The sequence below is a fragment of the Petaurus breviceps genome, unplaced genomic scaffold (assembly GCF_028583685.1).
Source record: "Petaurus breviceps papuanus isolate PSGF00001 unplaced genomic scaffold, PetGlider_PUasm1.0 90626, whole genome shotgun sequence".
Taxonomy (NCBI): Eukaryota; Metazoa; Chordata; class Mammalia; order Diprotodontia; family Petauridae; genus Petaurus; species Petaurus breviceps.
The window spans coordinates 105,025-118,106 of record NW_027187290.1 but is presented as its reverse complement, the minus strand read 5'-3'; the positions used below and the strand labels follow the sequence as shown (position 1 = coordinate 118,106).

Here is a 13,082-nt window from a genome sequence, read left to right as displayed (position 1 = left end):
AAAATTGAGCACAATGCCACTCCAGAGATGGGGTGACCAAGGCAGAGTATAGCAGCAATGCTACCCACGTGGTTCTACAGCTGTACTTCACCTAATGGAGTTCGAAATCACAGCAGCTACTGACTCACACAAAGCTGGCTGCTCATGAAAGTGTCTGTGTCTTTTTCAGACAAACTGTCTCTCCCATATTTTGTGCTTGTACAGTTCATTTTTTTAAATTAAGTAAGACTTTGCAGCGATCCCTATTAGATACCATCTTACTAGATTCAGCCTAGTGCTCAAGGCTGTCTGGATCTTTTTGGCTCCTGACTTCCCAGTACTGTGGTGCTTGCACCTCTATCCAAATCGCCAGTGAGAATGCTTACCAGTACAAATCCCCTGGAGAGCTGCCACCAAACTAACAATGAGCCATGCAATGACTTCAGAAGCCATCGAATTATGTGATCACATCCATGTGTCCTTGACTTTTCCACAAGAATTATCTGAGGCACTTTATTGGTATTAATATCACTCAATACATGAATATAACAGAAAATCACTGTACTATAAGAAATGAAAACTATGAGGAACTTGGAGAAACACTGGAAGACCTGTATGAACAGAGTGACATAAGCACCACTGGAGGAAGATACTCTAATGTTTAAAAAAAAGCAACACTAAATGTTTGGCAGTCAAACTCAGAGTAACTAATGACCAATTTGGGGCCTTAAGAACTGATAATAAAACATACACCTCCCTTCTTTCAATGAGGGGGAGGTGAGAGCAAGTTGAGTGTATCATTTGAGTGTATACTGTGGTATAGCTAAGCAGCACTACACAGGATAGAATGCCAGGCCTGGAGTCAGGATAACCTGAGTTCAAATCCAGTCTCAGATACATCCTAGCTGTGTGACTCTGCACAAGTCACTTAACTCCTGTCTGCTACAGGTTCCTCCTCTATAAAATGGATATCAAAATAGTACCTATCTCCCAGGATTGTCATGAGAATAAAACAAGATAGTAATTGTAAACTGCTTTGCAAACTTTAAAGCACTAGAGAAGTGCTAATACTTATTATTATTATTACTATTACTTGGAGTCAGGCACAATTACTGTGACTTTTGCTTTTGCTTACACATTTTCCTTTGTTACAATGAAGGGTTGCATGGCAGGGGAGTGAGTAGGAAGGAAAAGACTGTGCAATAAAAAATAAACAATAAAAAAACCAACAAAACACATTTTAAAGTCTTTGGTACCTGAAACTCTGTAGGAATTGGGCCATAGGGAACACTGATGTTTAAGGCCTGGACATCTTCCCTCTCCCTGATATCCATCCAGGGGTTATATGCCACAGGAGGTAGGCCAGCAGGGATCTGAGGATCAGGAGCCAGAGTGATATTTTCCAAGGGATAAAGCTTCTGAAATTCCTTGGGGGAAAGATAGTTACACAGGACTGTCATGCTTTCTTCTTTTCAAACAGTCGCATACCTAACCCTTTAACCAGAGAATCTGTTCCTCAGACTAGGCCCTCAATCTCCAAACCATGCCAGTAATATCTTCATCATGCAGTCTTTCAAATACCACTGGCCAAATTAAAAGTGACCAATTTCTGTATCCTTCCCAGACTGGGAAAATGCAGAAAGGATCTTCCAAAGTCAGGGCCCTTCAGAAAAACACAAACCCCACATAAGCATTGTCCCACATCTCACTGTGCAAAAAGGGGAAGGTGAGAGGCAGTAGGGAAGGAATAATAATATAGTCAAGAAAACTTCTTGTTATGGAGGCAAAACCTCTTAGACCAAGGAAAACAAGACAATTTTAGAGAACTTTGAGACCATGCTTTCTGATCACAACTCTCCAAATAAGAAATGCTCTCCAGAAAGTTGAAAAGGACAGAGTATTCAGTCACCTGGAAAGAATGGGGATAGGGGAAATGTCATGTTTTAGAATGAGCACACTCTGGCAAAATATACTATTATTTTTTTAAAAATATGCTATGATGTTTGTCCAAGGTTCCAATACGTCCTTTAACTCAAGTTATCTGGGCTGACAAGGTCAGAGAAATACTTCAATTGTTGAGAACAGTCTAGTTTCCTTAGAATTGCTTCCCAAGGCCCATCATTTATCTCTTTTAAGACATCTTGCCTTTGCTTCTGGCACCCTTCTCTAAGGCTCTCTCACTGTCAAAACCCAACATTTTTTCACTAAGCACAAAGAAAGAAAATAAAATCCTTCAGGGAAAGAAAAGAAAATGAACTGATTTTCAGAGGTTTTTTCCGACTCTGCAATCTATTTTTCGGATTTGCCCTCTTAGCCATCTCTTCCAATATTTACCAGGTTAGTAAATATCGAACAGACTTGTGATGGAAGAAATCAGTACATGTTTTTTTTTATAGACAATGTGTTCTTTTTACTTCTCTACATTTAAAATTAATCGTGACCCCAGAAAATTAATCTCTTCTTCCCCGGACCATGTTCCCATACACCCTAACCCCATCTTTCTCTGTTACTATACCTTCTAGCTGAACATAATCAAATGTTTTAGAAAAAGTAATTCAAAAAATTCATTAAGAGAAATCCAAGCCATCATTTTGGAAGAAAAAGAAAAAACCCCAATACTTATGATTTGAGGGACAATTCTCATCCACTTCTTTACCTTGGGATATCTGAATGGGATGTGAGGTTTATGATAGCCAACAGCCAGAAAGAAAAGACGATTCATTTCTTTCATCTTTTCTAGCAATCGGATGGCTTCTTCAGTGCTCTGTTTATCAGGCAAGGTTCCTTCAGGCACATCAGCAACATCCACAGGGCAAATCAAGTTGGCATGAAGTTCTTCATCCTGACCTTTACATGTCTTTCAGAAGGAAATATTCGAGATTTTTTTAATATCAGGTGATAGATTTTTAAAAATCACTTAAGGTTTATAGAATCATATTAGATAATATATGTCCAGGACTTTACAAAAGTAAAAGCACTTTATAAAAGTCCCCTATTATTATTACTACTCTTAAAGAACATCTCACCAGAAAATCACTACATTCAAGTAGTGGGATTTGCTAAGCAAATGGGAAACCAAATTCCAATGAGGAATTATTTCTTTTACTTCCAGGGCACTAGGCCTCCTGGGATGAGCTATGTATCTGCTTGTCTAAGGATCCCACTAACTAAGCAGGGAGAAGCCCATAACTAGTTTGGACACCAGGTAAGGAATGTGTCAGTCACAGTAACTTCCTAAGGTGCTCTCCTGGGTCAGAAATAGCATTCTATCAGCAAAGGGAACTACCACACTAACAAAATCAAATGCCTTTGAACAAGGTGCTAATTTTATAAAGCTTTTGCTGCTCATCTTGTGGATGTTCTGGTCTAAATGAAAAGAAGCCTGAGCAAAATGCAATTAGACAATCTGTGAAGATTGCAAAAATGGTGACTCGAATTATGATGTAAGAAGCAACAAGGACAGAGTTACTGGGATCGATCACGTTCCCCATTCGTGGGACTTCTGGATTTTCAACCAAATAGAAAGTATAAGGGAATACCTACTGTTTTCATTTACCAGATTGTGTTATCAAGTACTGCTGCCTCTCCCTGCAGGCCACATCAGCCCCAGGCATAAGCTCATTTTCCAATGCCAGCTCTCATCTCTCCTTACTCTGTTTATCCTTCACTCAGCTGCCAAAGTGATTTTCTTAAAGTACAGGCCAGACTATAGCATACTCTGCCACATTCTGTAAACTCTAGTGGCTCCCTATCACCTCCAGGATCAAACAGCAAATGCTCTGTTTGACTTTTAAAGTCCTTCCTTCAAAACCTGCCCCTTTCCCACGTTTCAAACCCACTAACTCTAGGGTCCAGTGAAACTGGTCTATCTGTTCATCATGCTCCTTTGTTGATTCTAGGTCTTTTTCCTCAGTGCCTGGAATGTTCTCTCTCCTCACCTCTGCCCTCTAGCTTCCTTCCAGATTTATCTCCAGTGTCACTTTCTGTAGGAAGCTTCCCTTCCCCTCCTTCTAGTTCCTTCCTGTTGAGATGATCTCCAATTTCCACTGTATATATCTTGTAGTATATCATTATTTGCATGTAGTCTGCCTCCACTGGAAGCTCTCTGAGGGCAGGGACAATGTTTTTGCCTTTTTGTGTGTCATCAGTGCCAAGCACAGTGCCTGGCACATAGTAAAAGCTTAATGAGCCTTGTTGATTGATACAGACTACTCTTCTCCTGAACACAAGAAGTCAGTTTCACAATCTTGCTGCATCAGCAGTAATGTTCAGCGTGTACACACCCTATGACAGTCACACTGATGAGGCCACTGCTTCTACAAAACTCTTTGTTTTCTTGTCTTCTGATCCAATGTCTTTAGGTAAGGCCTAGAAGGCAGTGAAATGCTAATAAAATCCTCCAAAAACAGGAAGTAGGATGGCATTACTATGTCACACTCCAAGGGAAAAGGGAAAGGGGGAAAAGAGAAGGTGGAAGGGGAAGGGGAAAGGGAACTCCATCTGATTTTCTATTTTACCTTCTAATTATGATCCCTCAGGGTTGGGCCTTAGTGTAGATTTGTTGTTCCTACAAACTAAAAAAAGTTGACTTTAACACTTTATTTTTCTCCCAATACACTAAGAGCTATAAGTGGCCTTAAGGATGAAACCCCTCACATTAACTAAGGGGGAAAAGACCCACTGAAGAGCTCTATTTCTTCACATATATCAGCTTTTTCCCTATCCAACTCTCTAAATGTGTTTAACCTATCTGGCAACAGGACTTTAATATGCTAAGATATGTTAACATATGAATATAACAACACTTTACTATGTTAAGATAAAGATCTTTCTACTTAGCTTTCACAACACAATTATAAACTGTTCATTATAAACAAATCTAGTGATTTGTAAAGAAAGACAGCATCTTCCCTTTCAGGTTGTAAGTACCTTGAGGCCAAGGACTACAGCTACTCCATTTCCATAACCCCTACAGTTCCAGTCATGGGACTTCACCATAGACAAGACTATCATGCTAGGATTGTACTGCATGCCTAGCATCCTTTAGAATGCAGCTACCTTTGGGTCTGATCTGATGGTCGGTCAATCAACAAGCATTTATTAAGCACCTACTAACGGGGGACACAGCATAATAATAGAGGGAAGACACTAGAATTAAGAAGGGTTGGGAAAGGCTTACTATAGAAGGTAGGATTTTAGCCGGGATTCAAATCAGGAAAGCTAAGAGGCAGAGATGAGGAGGGAGAGCATTCCAGGCATGACACAGCCAAGAAACGGAGTGTCTTATTCAAGAAATGACAAGGAGGTGGGGGAAGGGAATGTTAGGAAGGGCTCTGAACCCCCCAAAGATTTTATATTTGATCCTGGAGGTGACAGGGAACTACTAGAGTGTGGAGGGGTTTTGGGGGGGAGGGGGATAGGGCATGTATGACATGGTTGGACCTGCACTTTAGGAAAAGCTAAAAAAATGTTAGAGAGGTACTATGTTTTTGCTTTCATAGCAAGGCTGCCTATATAGAGATTTATACATACATATATGTATATACATATGTATGTATAGTGTATATATAAGTATACATAAAATCGACATTTAGTTGTATCATAAACTAAAAGATGTATAAAATAAAATATACATTGGACTTAGCCCAAGCACTTAGTTTCTAGACAAGAAGGAAATCTGGTACTCTTCAAAATGTTGATTTGTTGACATCTTTACCTTGCTCTTTTCATACTGTTCAGAGGAGGGATGGAAAGGTGGAACTGACCAGCTATATGGAAAATCATCACTGTGATTAGAAGAAATTCCTTGAAAAAAAATTTTAAAAAATGTTAAACAGAATTTTATCAAAGGTCAGAAAAAGTAAGACTTCATATAGAAATGGATAAGCCCTTCCTTCTCCTCTCTGGGTCTATTTCTTCATCTTAAGAATGACAGCAGGGCAGGGCAGAGATTGGACTCAACGATCTCTAATGTCATTTTTCCAGTTCTGAATTTTATATAGAGAAGCACTCCCTCACACCTATATCCACATCAACTGAGCTTTTGTTAAGCACCTACTGGGTGCTCAGTCCCATGAAGACACTACAAAGGATTTTTTTTAAAAAGAAGTAGAAAAAAGGTCCCTAACCACAAATAATTTACAATCTAGTTGCAGAGACAAGATAAATGTCCTCCCAATAAACTAGTAAGCAATACAGAATAGACTTGCACAAATGCTGACGAACATGATGGAAAGGAATTATTAGTGCAGACTGAGTTTAGTCAGAGCTTCCTGGAGCAAGTAAAGCACGAATCATATTTAAAGGAAGCAGCCAGGGCCTGCCAAAGAAATAGGAGGGCATCTGAAAACGAGAGGGCATAGTAGATACTCCAAACAAAGAGCCATGCAAAAACACAAATCACAATGTAGAATACTGCAAACTCAAAGTTTCAATAAGATGACAAGCAATATTAGAACAAAGTCAAAAGACTAAAAAATTAAAATAATGTATCTATTTAAAAAATTGATTTGGGAAACAGGTCAAGGAGAGATCATTTAAACATCGCCCGATGCCCTTCAAGCCATGATCAAACAAAAACTTGCATATCCTTTTTTTTTTTGCTTTTTTTTGGAGGGGGGAAGGTAGGGCAATTGGGGTTAAGTGACTTGCCCAAGGTCACGTGGCTAGTTTTGTGTTAAGTGTCTGAGGCTGGATTTGAACTCAGGTTCCTGACTCCAGGGCCAGTGCTCTACTCACTGTGCCACCTAGCCACCCCCATATCTTTCAAGAAATCATAAAACTTGCTCACATTTATTAGAACCAGAGGACAAAGTGAAAATAGAAAGAATCCCACTTGTCACTTTCTTAAAGAAACATCAGACTGAAACATCCAGAAATGGCAGAGGAAAACCTAGAGTTTCCACATCAAATGAAAAATATTGCTAGCAACCAGAAAGAGTTCAAGGGCCAAGGAACCTCAGTCAGAATCACATGACTACATGATAACTACATTTAAAAAAGGAAATCTCGGAATATAATATACCAAAAGGCAAAAGAAAACAACTTAAAATTGAAAATAAATGTTTCCTGCCAAACTCTGAATAATCCAAAAGTGAGGGGGAAAATGGATCTTTAAAGCAAGGGAAAACTTTCAAACATCCCAAAGGGAAAAAAAAATAGAGTTGGATAGAATCTACAAAATGCAAACACGAGAGATAAGAGAAACCTAGAAAGGTAAACACACTTGAACAATAGGAAGGTATTAAATGAGAAGCAAGTGCTTACATTCTAATACTGGCAGAAAGGTCAATAGTCCTGTCAGAATCCCACTTCCTTTCAAGGTTCACAGAAGGAATAAAGACAATGTAGGGCTGGTTTGAAGAAAGAAAACAAAAGAGAGGAGAATAGAAATACATTAGTGAGGAAAGGAGGGAAAGGGAGGAACTGACTTTTTCACAATTGGGATGTGCCAAAAGAAGAGTTTCCATACAGAGAGGTGAGGGAAATGGGACTCACCGCAAACCAGGTAAACAAAGCTTGAAAAAACACCACATACCCGTTTTGTACAGAAATACATTAAGTTCAAAAGGGAAATAGATGGGGACAGAAAAAAAAGAACACTTCAAAGTGAGAGTAGCATTGGGGAAGGAAATATTCACAGGCCAAAAAAACAAAACAAAACAACTGGCAATACACGGTAATATCACAAAAATAATCATACCTTTTGACTCTGTCATTGGGAATACAGCATGAAAGTTATCAAAAACAAAGAAAGCTACCTATTCAAAAACAATATTTAATAGCAACAAGAACCTGGAAGGAACCAAAATATTTCAAAAATAGAAGAATAGTTAAATTATGACTCACTGATATTATGAACTCCTGAAATGCAATTAGGTATAATCAGCATGAGGAATGTAAATGCATTTTGATCACAAACCCCCAAGATAATGCAAACCAAAAAAAGCAAGAACAGGGTACACACTATGACCAATGGAAGAGGATAAGTTTACGGGGAAAAGAATTCCAATTTCGTCTAAGAGTAAATGACTAAAAAACTTACATTTTATGTACTGAAACTAATTAATATAAGTTTAATAAACTATAGTGCTAATTGTTAGAGTTAAAAACAGTTTTTAAAGAGCATGCTACACTTCAGATTTCCTATAGTTCCAAAGCTTCAATTTGCCTTTTTGTGGAAAAAGGATTCTGAATTAGTACTGATACCAGCCTCATGTCCAACTCTCCACACCTATATCAAATTCTGTTCCTAAACAAATCCAAAATGGAAGTGGCAGAGCCCCTTTTACAATCATAAAAAGAGAATGGGCTAAGTAAGGTTCGGTAAGCAGGATAGAGAGAATCAAGTCAACGGCATCCATCCAGCTACAGAACTGGAAGGATCTTTAGTGATCATGTAGGCCACTTGTCGAGGATGCTGCTCATAGAGTGCATTCTTTTTCAAAAACAGGTAAGACAACATTATACTGTGTCTGCAATCCCTTCTCTAAGACCCCAAGAATTCCTTGTATTTAATAAGGTACTCCCTCAGAAGCTCAAAATCCACATCACACCAGTTCCTGTTCAGTCAATTCAATTCTGTCTGACTCTTGGGGATTTTCTTGCAAAGATACTAGACTGGTTTGCCATTTCCTTCTCCAGCTCATTATACATATGAGGAAACTGAGGCAAGCAGGGTTTAGTGACTTGCCCAGGGCCACACTGCTAGTAAATGTCCAAGGCCAAATTTGAACTCGAGAAGATGAATCTTCCTGATTCCAAGCCTGGCACTCTATCCACGGCACCACCTAGCTGCCCCACATTACAGCAGAGTCAAAGGCAATTCCATAAATGATTCAATTACACCAAATTTAGAGCTAGGATGAGGCAACTATCAAGTGTATAGCAGTACCCCTTCATAAATATAGTGCTTCCTTAATGCCAAAAGACCTAAACTAAAACGAAACAAAACTAAGGCCTCCACAGGCTTTGCCATTTCATAAAATCATCCAACAGCAGAACTGGAAAGATCTTTAGTGATCATGTAGGCCAATCTTTCTGAAACTGCATTCTGCAGAACCCTGCCATTCCACACAGTATGGTTAGGGATTCCTTGAGAATTTTAACACTATCAATATTTTTGCCTTTGACCTGTGAAATAGCCAAATATGTATGTCCAACAGAGATGGAATAATGTCATATTGCCAAGCTAGGACTAGAATCCAGGTTTCCTGACTTATCTGTATGATTTGTATTTGAAAGTGACTGGGGGGTGTGGCTAGGTGGTGCAGTGAATACAGCACCAGAACACAGGCCCTGGAGTCAGGAGGACCTGAGTTCAAATCCAGCTTCAGTCACTTAACACTAACCCCAATTACCCCACCTTCCCCAACTCCAAAAAGAAAAAAAAAGTGACTACAAATAAATCACAACTGGTCCTTATGAAACCAGAAGAGTTCTTGTGCAAAAGGGAGAATTCCTCACAGAAACACTTTGAAAGTAAAAAAGAAAAGTCTTGAATTTATGAGCATTGAAAACATACAGTACCAGGGTGAAACACTTTTCCAACCGACAAAGTCATGTAACCATTCTCCTTGAAATACTGAGGTATTGTAGAATAGTTTCCGGAATGTACTCTCCAGTAGGAATTGAAGTCATACACTCTGGTAGTATCGGGTCTCCGACCAGTTAAGAAAGACACCCTACTTGGGGCACAGACAGCTTGCTGTTAAGAGGAAACAAAAAGATATAAGAGCGTTGAAGAAGCAAATAATTTCCTGAACCACTAGTGAAGCTTTGTCATGCAGTCTGCTAAGCTGAGATAAATAGCATTTAGGGCATACAGATCTCTTACCTGCACGGTCCCCAGAAATAAAAGTGTCTGGCCTAACTATACAAATGCTCTGAATTTAGTAACTCAAGCCAAAATACTATTAATCATCACTTGATAGTCTAATATCAAAGCCAGCACACAAACAGATGTCATACATTTATATGTGTGACATCTTAAGTGGCTTGGTTACTTTTCAGTGTCATTAAATTATGTCACTGGCAAGAAATGACTCTTTGCTACAGTCAATCAAAAACTGGTTCTGTGATTTAATAGCACTGTAGGATCCTGTCTGTTAGGTGAAACTAGCTAAGCTCCCCAAAGCCTCAGGAGCAAATCAGTTAACTTACAGAGTGTCCAGCAACATTCATGCATTTATTCATTCAATAAACATTTATTAAGCTCCTACTACGTGCTAAGCACTGTAACCTCCCTTCTCTGTGAGGAGTGCTGCCTTCTTGCTCAGGAAGAGTCTTCAGAGCAGTGCTTCTTACACTGTGGGTCGAGACCCCATAGTTTAATAAGTTTAAGGGGTTTAAGAAGCACCGAAAGGGTCCTGAGTGGAAAAAGTTTAAGAAGCCCTGTTTTTGAGAACCTTTGTCTAGCTCAGACACCAAAAGTCATTAGGATTACTACAAGTAATTTTTATTTTTTTCTACAAGTTTTCAAATGAAGTGGGGAGAGTGGATCAAATGAGTACTTATTTATAGGAGTGGGCAAAATGATTTGAGAGATACTGTAGTATAAAAGTGAATTGAGGGAAGGAAGGAAATAAGCATTTAATAAGCACTTACTATGTGGCAGGTACTGTGCTAAGCATTGTTTACAAACATTATCTTATTTGATCGTTACAGTAGGGGGTAGGTTCTACTATTATCCCCATTTTACAGTTGGGGAAACTGAGGCAGTCAGCCATTAAGTGATTTGTCCAGGGTCACCCACCAATAAGTCTCCTAGGCCAGGTTTGAACTCAAGAATTTTCCTGACACCAGAACCACTGCTCTATCTGTTGCACCACCTAGCTGTAGGATAATCGACAGAAGGCCTCAGATGTGGATTGAAGAACCATTTATGACTCTTATCAGTTGTGTAACTACACAGGTAAGACTGCAAAACTAAGTTACAGAAGGGTTGCTCCTATCTCCAACTTAAGGTCTCTATTTATCCAATAACTCATCTAGATCAAAAACAAGTGATTTAACAGATTTACTTGAGGTCACAGATTTAGAGCAAGAAGACACCTCAGATGTCATCTTGTCCAACCCTCTTCCTTTAACAGAGGTGGAGGCTGAATCCCCTAGAGATTAAGTAATTTGTCTAAGGTCTTAAGGAGTAAGTAGCCCAGTGCAGATTCGAATCCAGGTCCTCTGACAACAAATTCAGGGCTCTTTCCACCAGACTCCATTCTCATTCCAGAACTATACTTTCATTTAGGCGATAACTGAAATAATCCCATAATGCCATTCTCATGTTCTAATATATACACACATCCCTACCATGGCAAATTCACCCCTATGTCAAATGGCCCCAGTTTCAGTTCTTGAAAAAGGTCATAAACATCCGACTACCTTCAGAAGCCAGGATGAATATTCTTTGGATATTCCTCCAAAGCCAACTGAACCAGTCATTTTTACATTTTATTTCAGCACCACCTTATAGTTTGAGCTAGGAGACTGGGATGATCACACGTCTGCAGGGAGGCCAATTTACAAAAATACAGGAATGACTGACAATTCTATGAACGTACTTGGGCAAAGGCGTTTTGGAACACCACGCTATGAGAGGCCAGCTGATCGATGTTCGGAGATTTCACCAGCGTGTCTCCATAGCAGCCCAGGGCAGGCCGCAGGTCATCCACAATGAGCAAGAGAACATTCAGGCCAGCTAAGTGCAGGGAACAAAGGATGCCATCTGTTATTTCCTTAGCTCTAACTTGTAACAAGTTTTATTCCCTGGAGGTCAGACTCAAAGGCCCAACAGCAAAAGTCTCGGAAACTGTCTTTAATAAACTCTTAATCCCAAGCAGAAAACGGGAGGAGGAAGCTAGACTAGACAGGTGGGGCAGAAAGGCAGAAGGGAAAGGGTAAATGGAGGTAGAGGGGCAGGAGAGAGGTACCGGGGCACCCAGATGTGAAGAGGGAGATGGCCCCTCCCCTAAGCGGGGGAGAAAAGGGGAAGGGGACGCGGGAGGGATGGGGGACGCGGGAGGGATGGGGGACGCGGGAGGGATGGGGGACGCGGGAGGGATGGGGGACGCGGGAGGGATGGGGGAAGCGGGGCAGCCCAGCCTGGGAGGGGGCGGAGCCTCGGGGCCCTGTTGCCTCAGGAGCCTGTCCTAAGACACCCGGACTGCTGCGCACCCCCGCCCCCAGCCCCTCTGGGCCCGGGCTGGGCCGCAGCACCTTTCAACGAGCCGACCCCGACCGAATCCACCAGATCCTCGGGTGCCGAGTACCCGGGGCCTTCCGCTGGAGGAGCGCTCAGCAGGGGAGAAGCGAAGGCAAGCGAAAGCGCGAGCCTCAGCCACGACAGGCCCGGGTTTGGCACCGTCATCTTTTTCTTGCCTTTCCTCCCGGTCTGGGTCTCCCCGCGTCACCCCCAAAAAAGAACTTGTTTTTTTTTTTTATTCCCAATCTCGGGGGTATAGTCCAGAGGCGGTGCCGAGCACGCTCTCTTTATAGTCAACTTAGTTGTCTCCACCCACCCCCACTGCGCCTGCGCCCTGTGCCCCATGGCTGTAGGGAAATGGGTCAGACCTGGAGCAATTCTGAGCCCTGTTGGGTGTGCCTTTCCTGATCTCCTATGCACGGAGTGGAAGGGCTTGTAGCGCTGGGGAAGAGGCTGGCCAGAGAAAAGCAGGCCTCTGCTTTTCGATTCTGCCCCCGAACTAACCGGGAGCCAGTGCAAGCAGAGCTTGGACACCAGAACCCAAGGGCCACAAGTGAGGCCCAGGTAGCCAGGCCCGCCGGCCAGCCAGCAGGACCAAACAGCACTTCCCCGATCTGCTTTAGATCCCACAAAGCCCAGGCATCTGACACACCGAGAAATAAATGCAGCTTGGCTGTGGGCAAAGTGAGCCAGATAAATAAATAAGCTACCACACGGGACACATGCCAGTTGCTGCTATCACAGCAACGTGGTTACAGGCAGATTTGGTTTGGGCTTTGTGGTTTCCTTCAGTCGTCGGGCTGGGAAATTCTCAGCGCGAAGAGGGACCTCAGCGAACATCTTGTTCTCTGCCGACATCCCTCATCCATTCTCTCTGCGGAGGCTCTCACGTTTTTTGGTCTCA

The 13,082-nt window shown here is 41.5% G+C and overlaps 1 protein-coding gene across 1 annotated transcript in view; it reads right to left on the bottom strand.

The window, feature by feature from the left end:
* Positions 1-12,503, bottom strand: part of IDS (iduronate 2-sulfatase) — a 28,598-nt gene extending 16,095 nt beyond the window's left edge. The window contains exons 1-6 of the mRNA XM_069064241.1: positions 12,193-12,503; positions 11,538-11,674; positions 9,508-9,685; positions 5,696-5,784; positions 2,636-2,836; positions 1,236-1,406 (exon numbers count right to left, since the gene is read on the bottom strand). Of these exons, the coding sequence (XP_068920342.1) occupies positions 1,236-1,406; positions 2,636-2,836; positions 5,696-5,784; positions 9,508-9,685; positions 11,538-11,674; positions 12,193-12,343 (927 nt within the window). The 5' untranslated portion in view covers positions 12,344-12,503. The remainder of the gene's footprint in view (positions 1-1,235; positions 1,407-2,635; positions 2,837-5,695; positions 5,785-9,507; positions 9,686-11,537; positions 11,675-12,192) is intronic.
* Between the last annotated feature and the right edge of the window lie 579 nt (positions 12,504-13,082).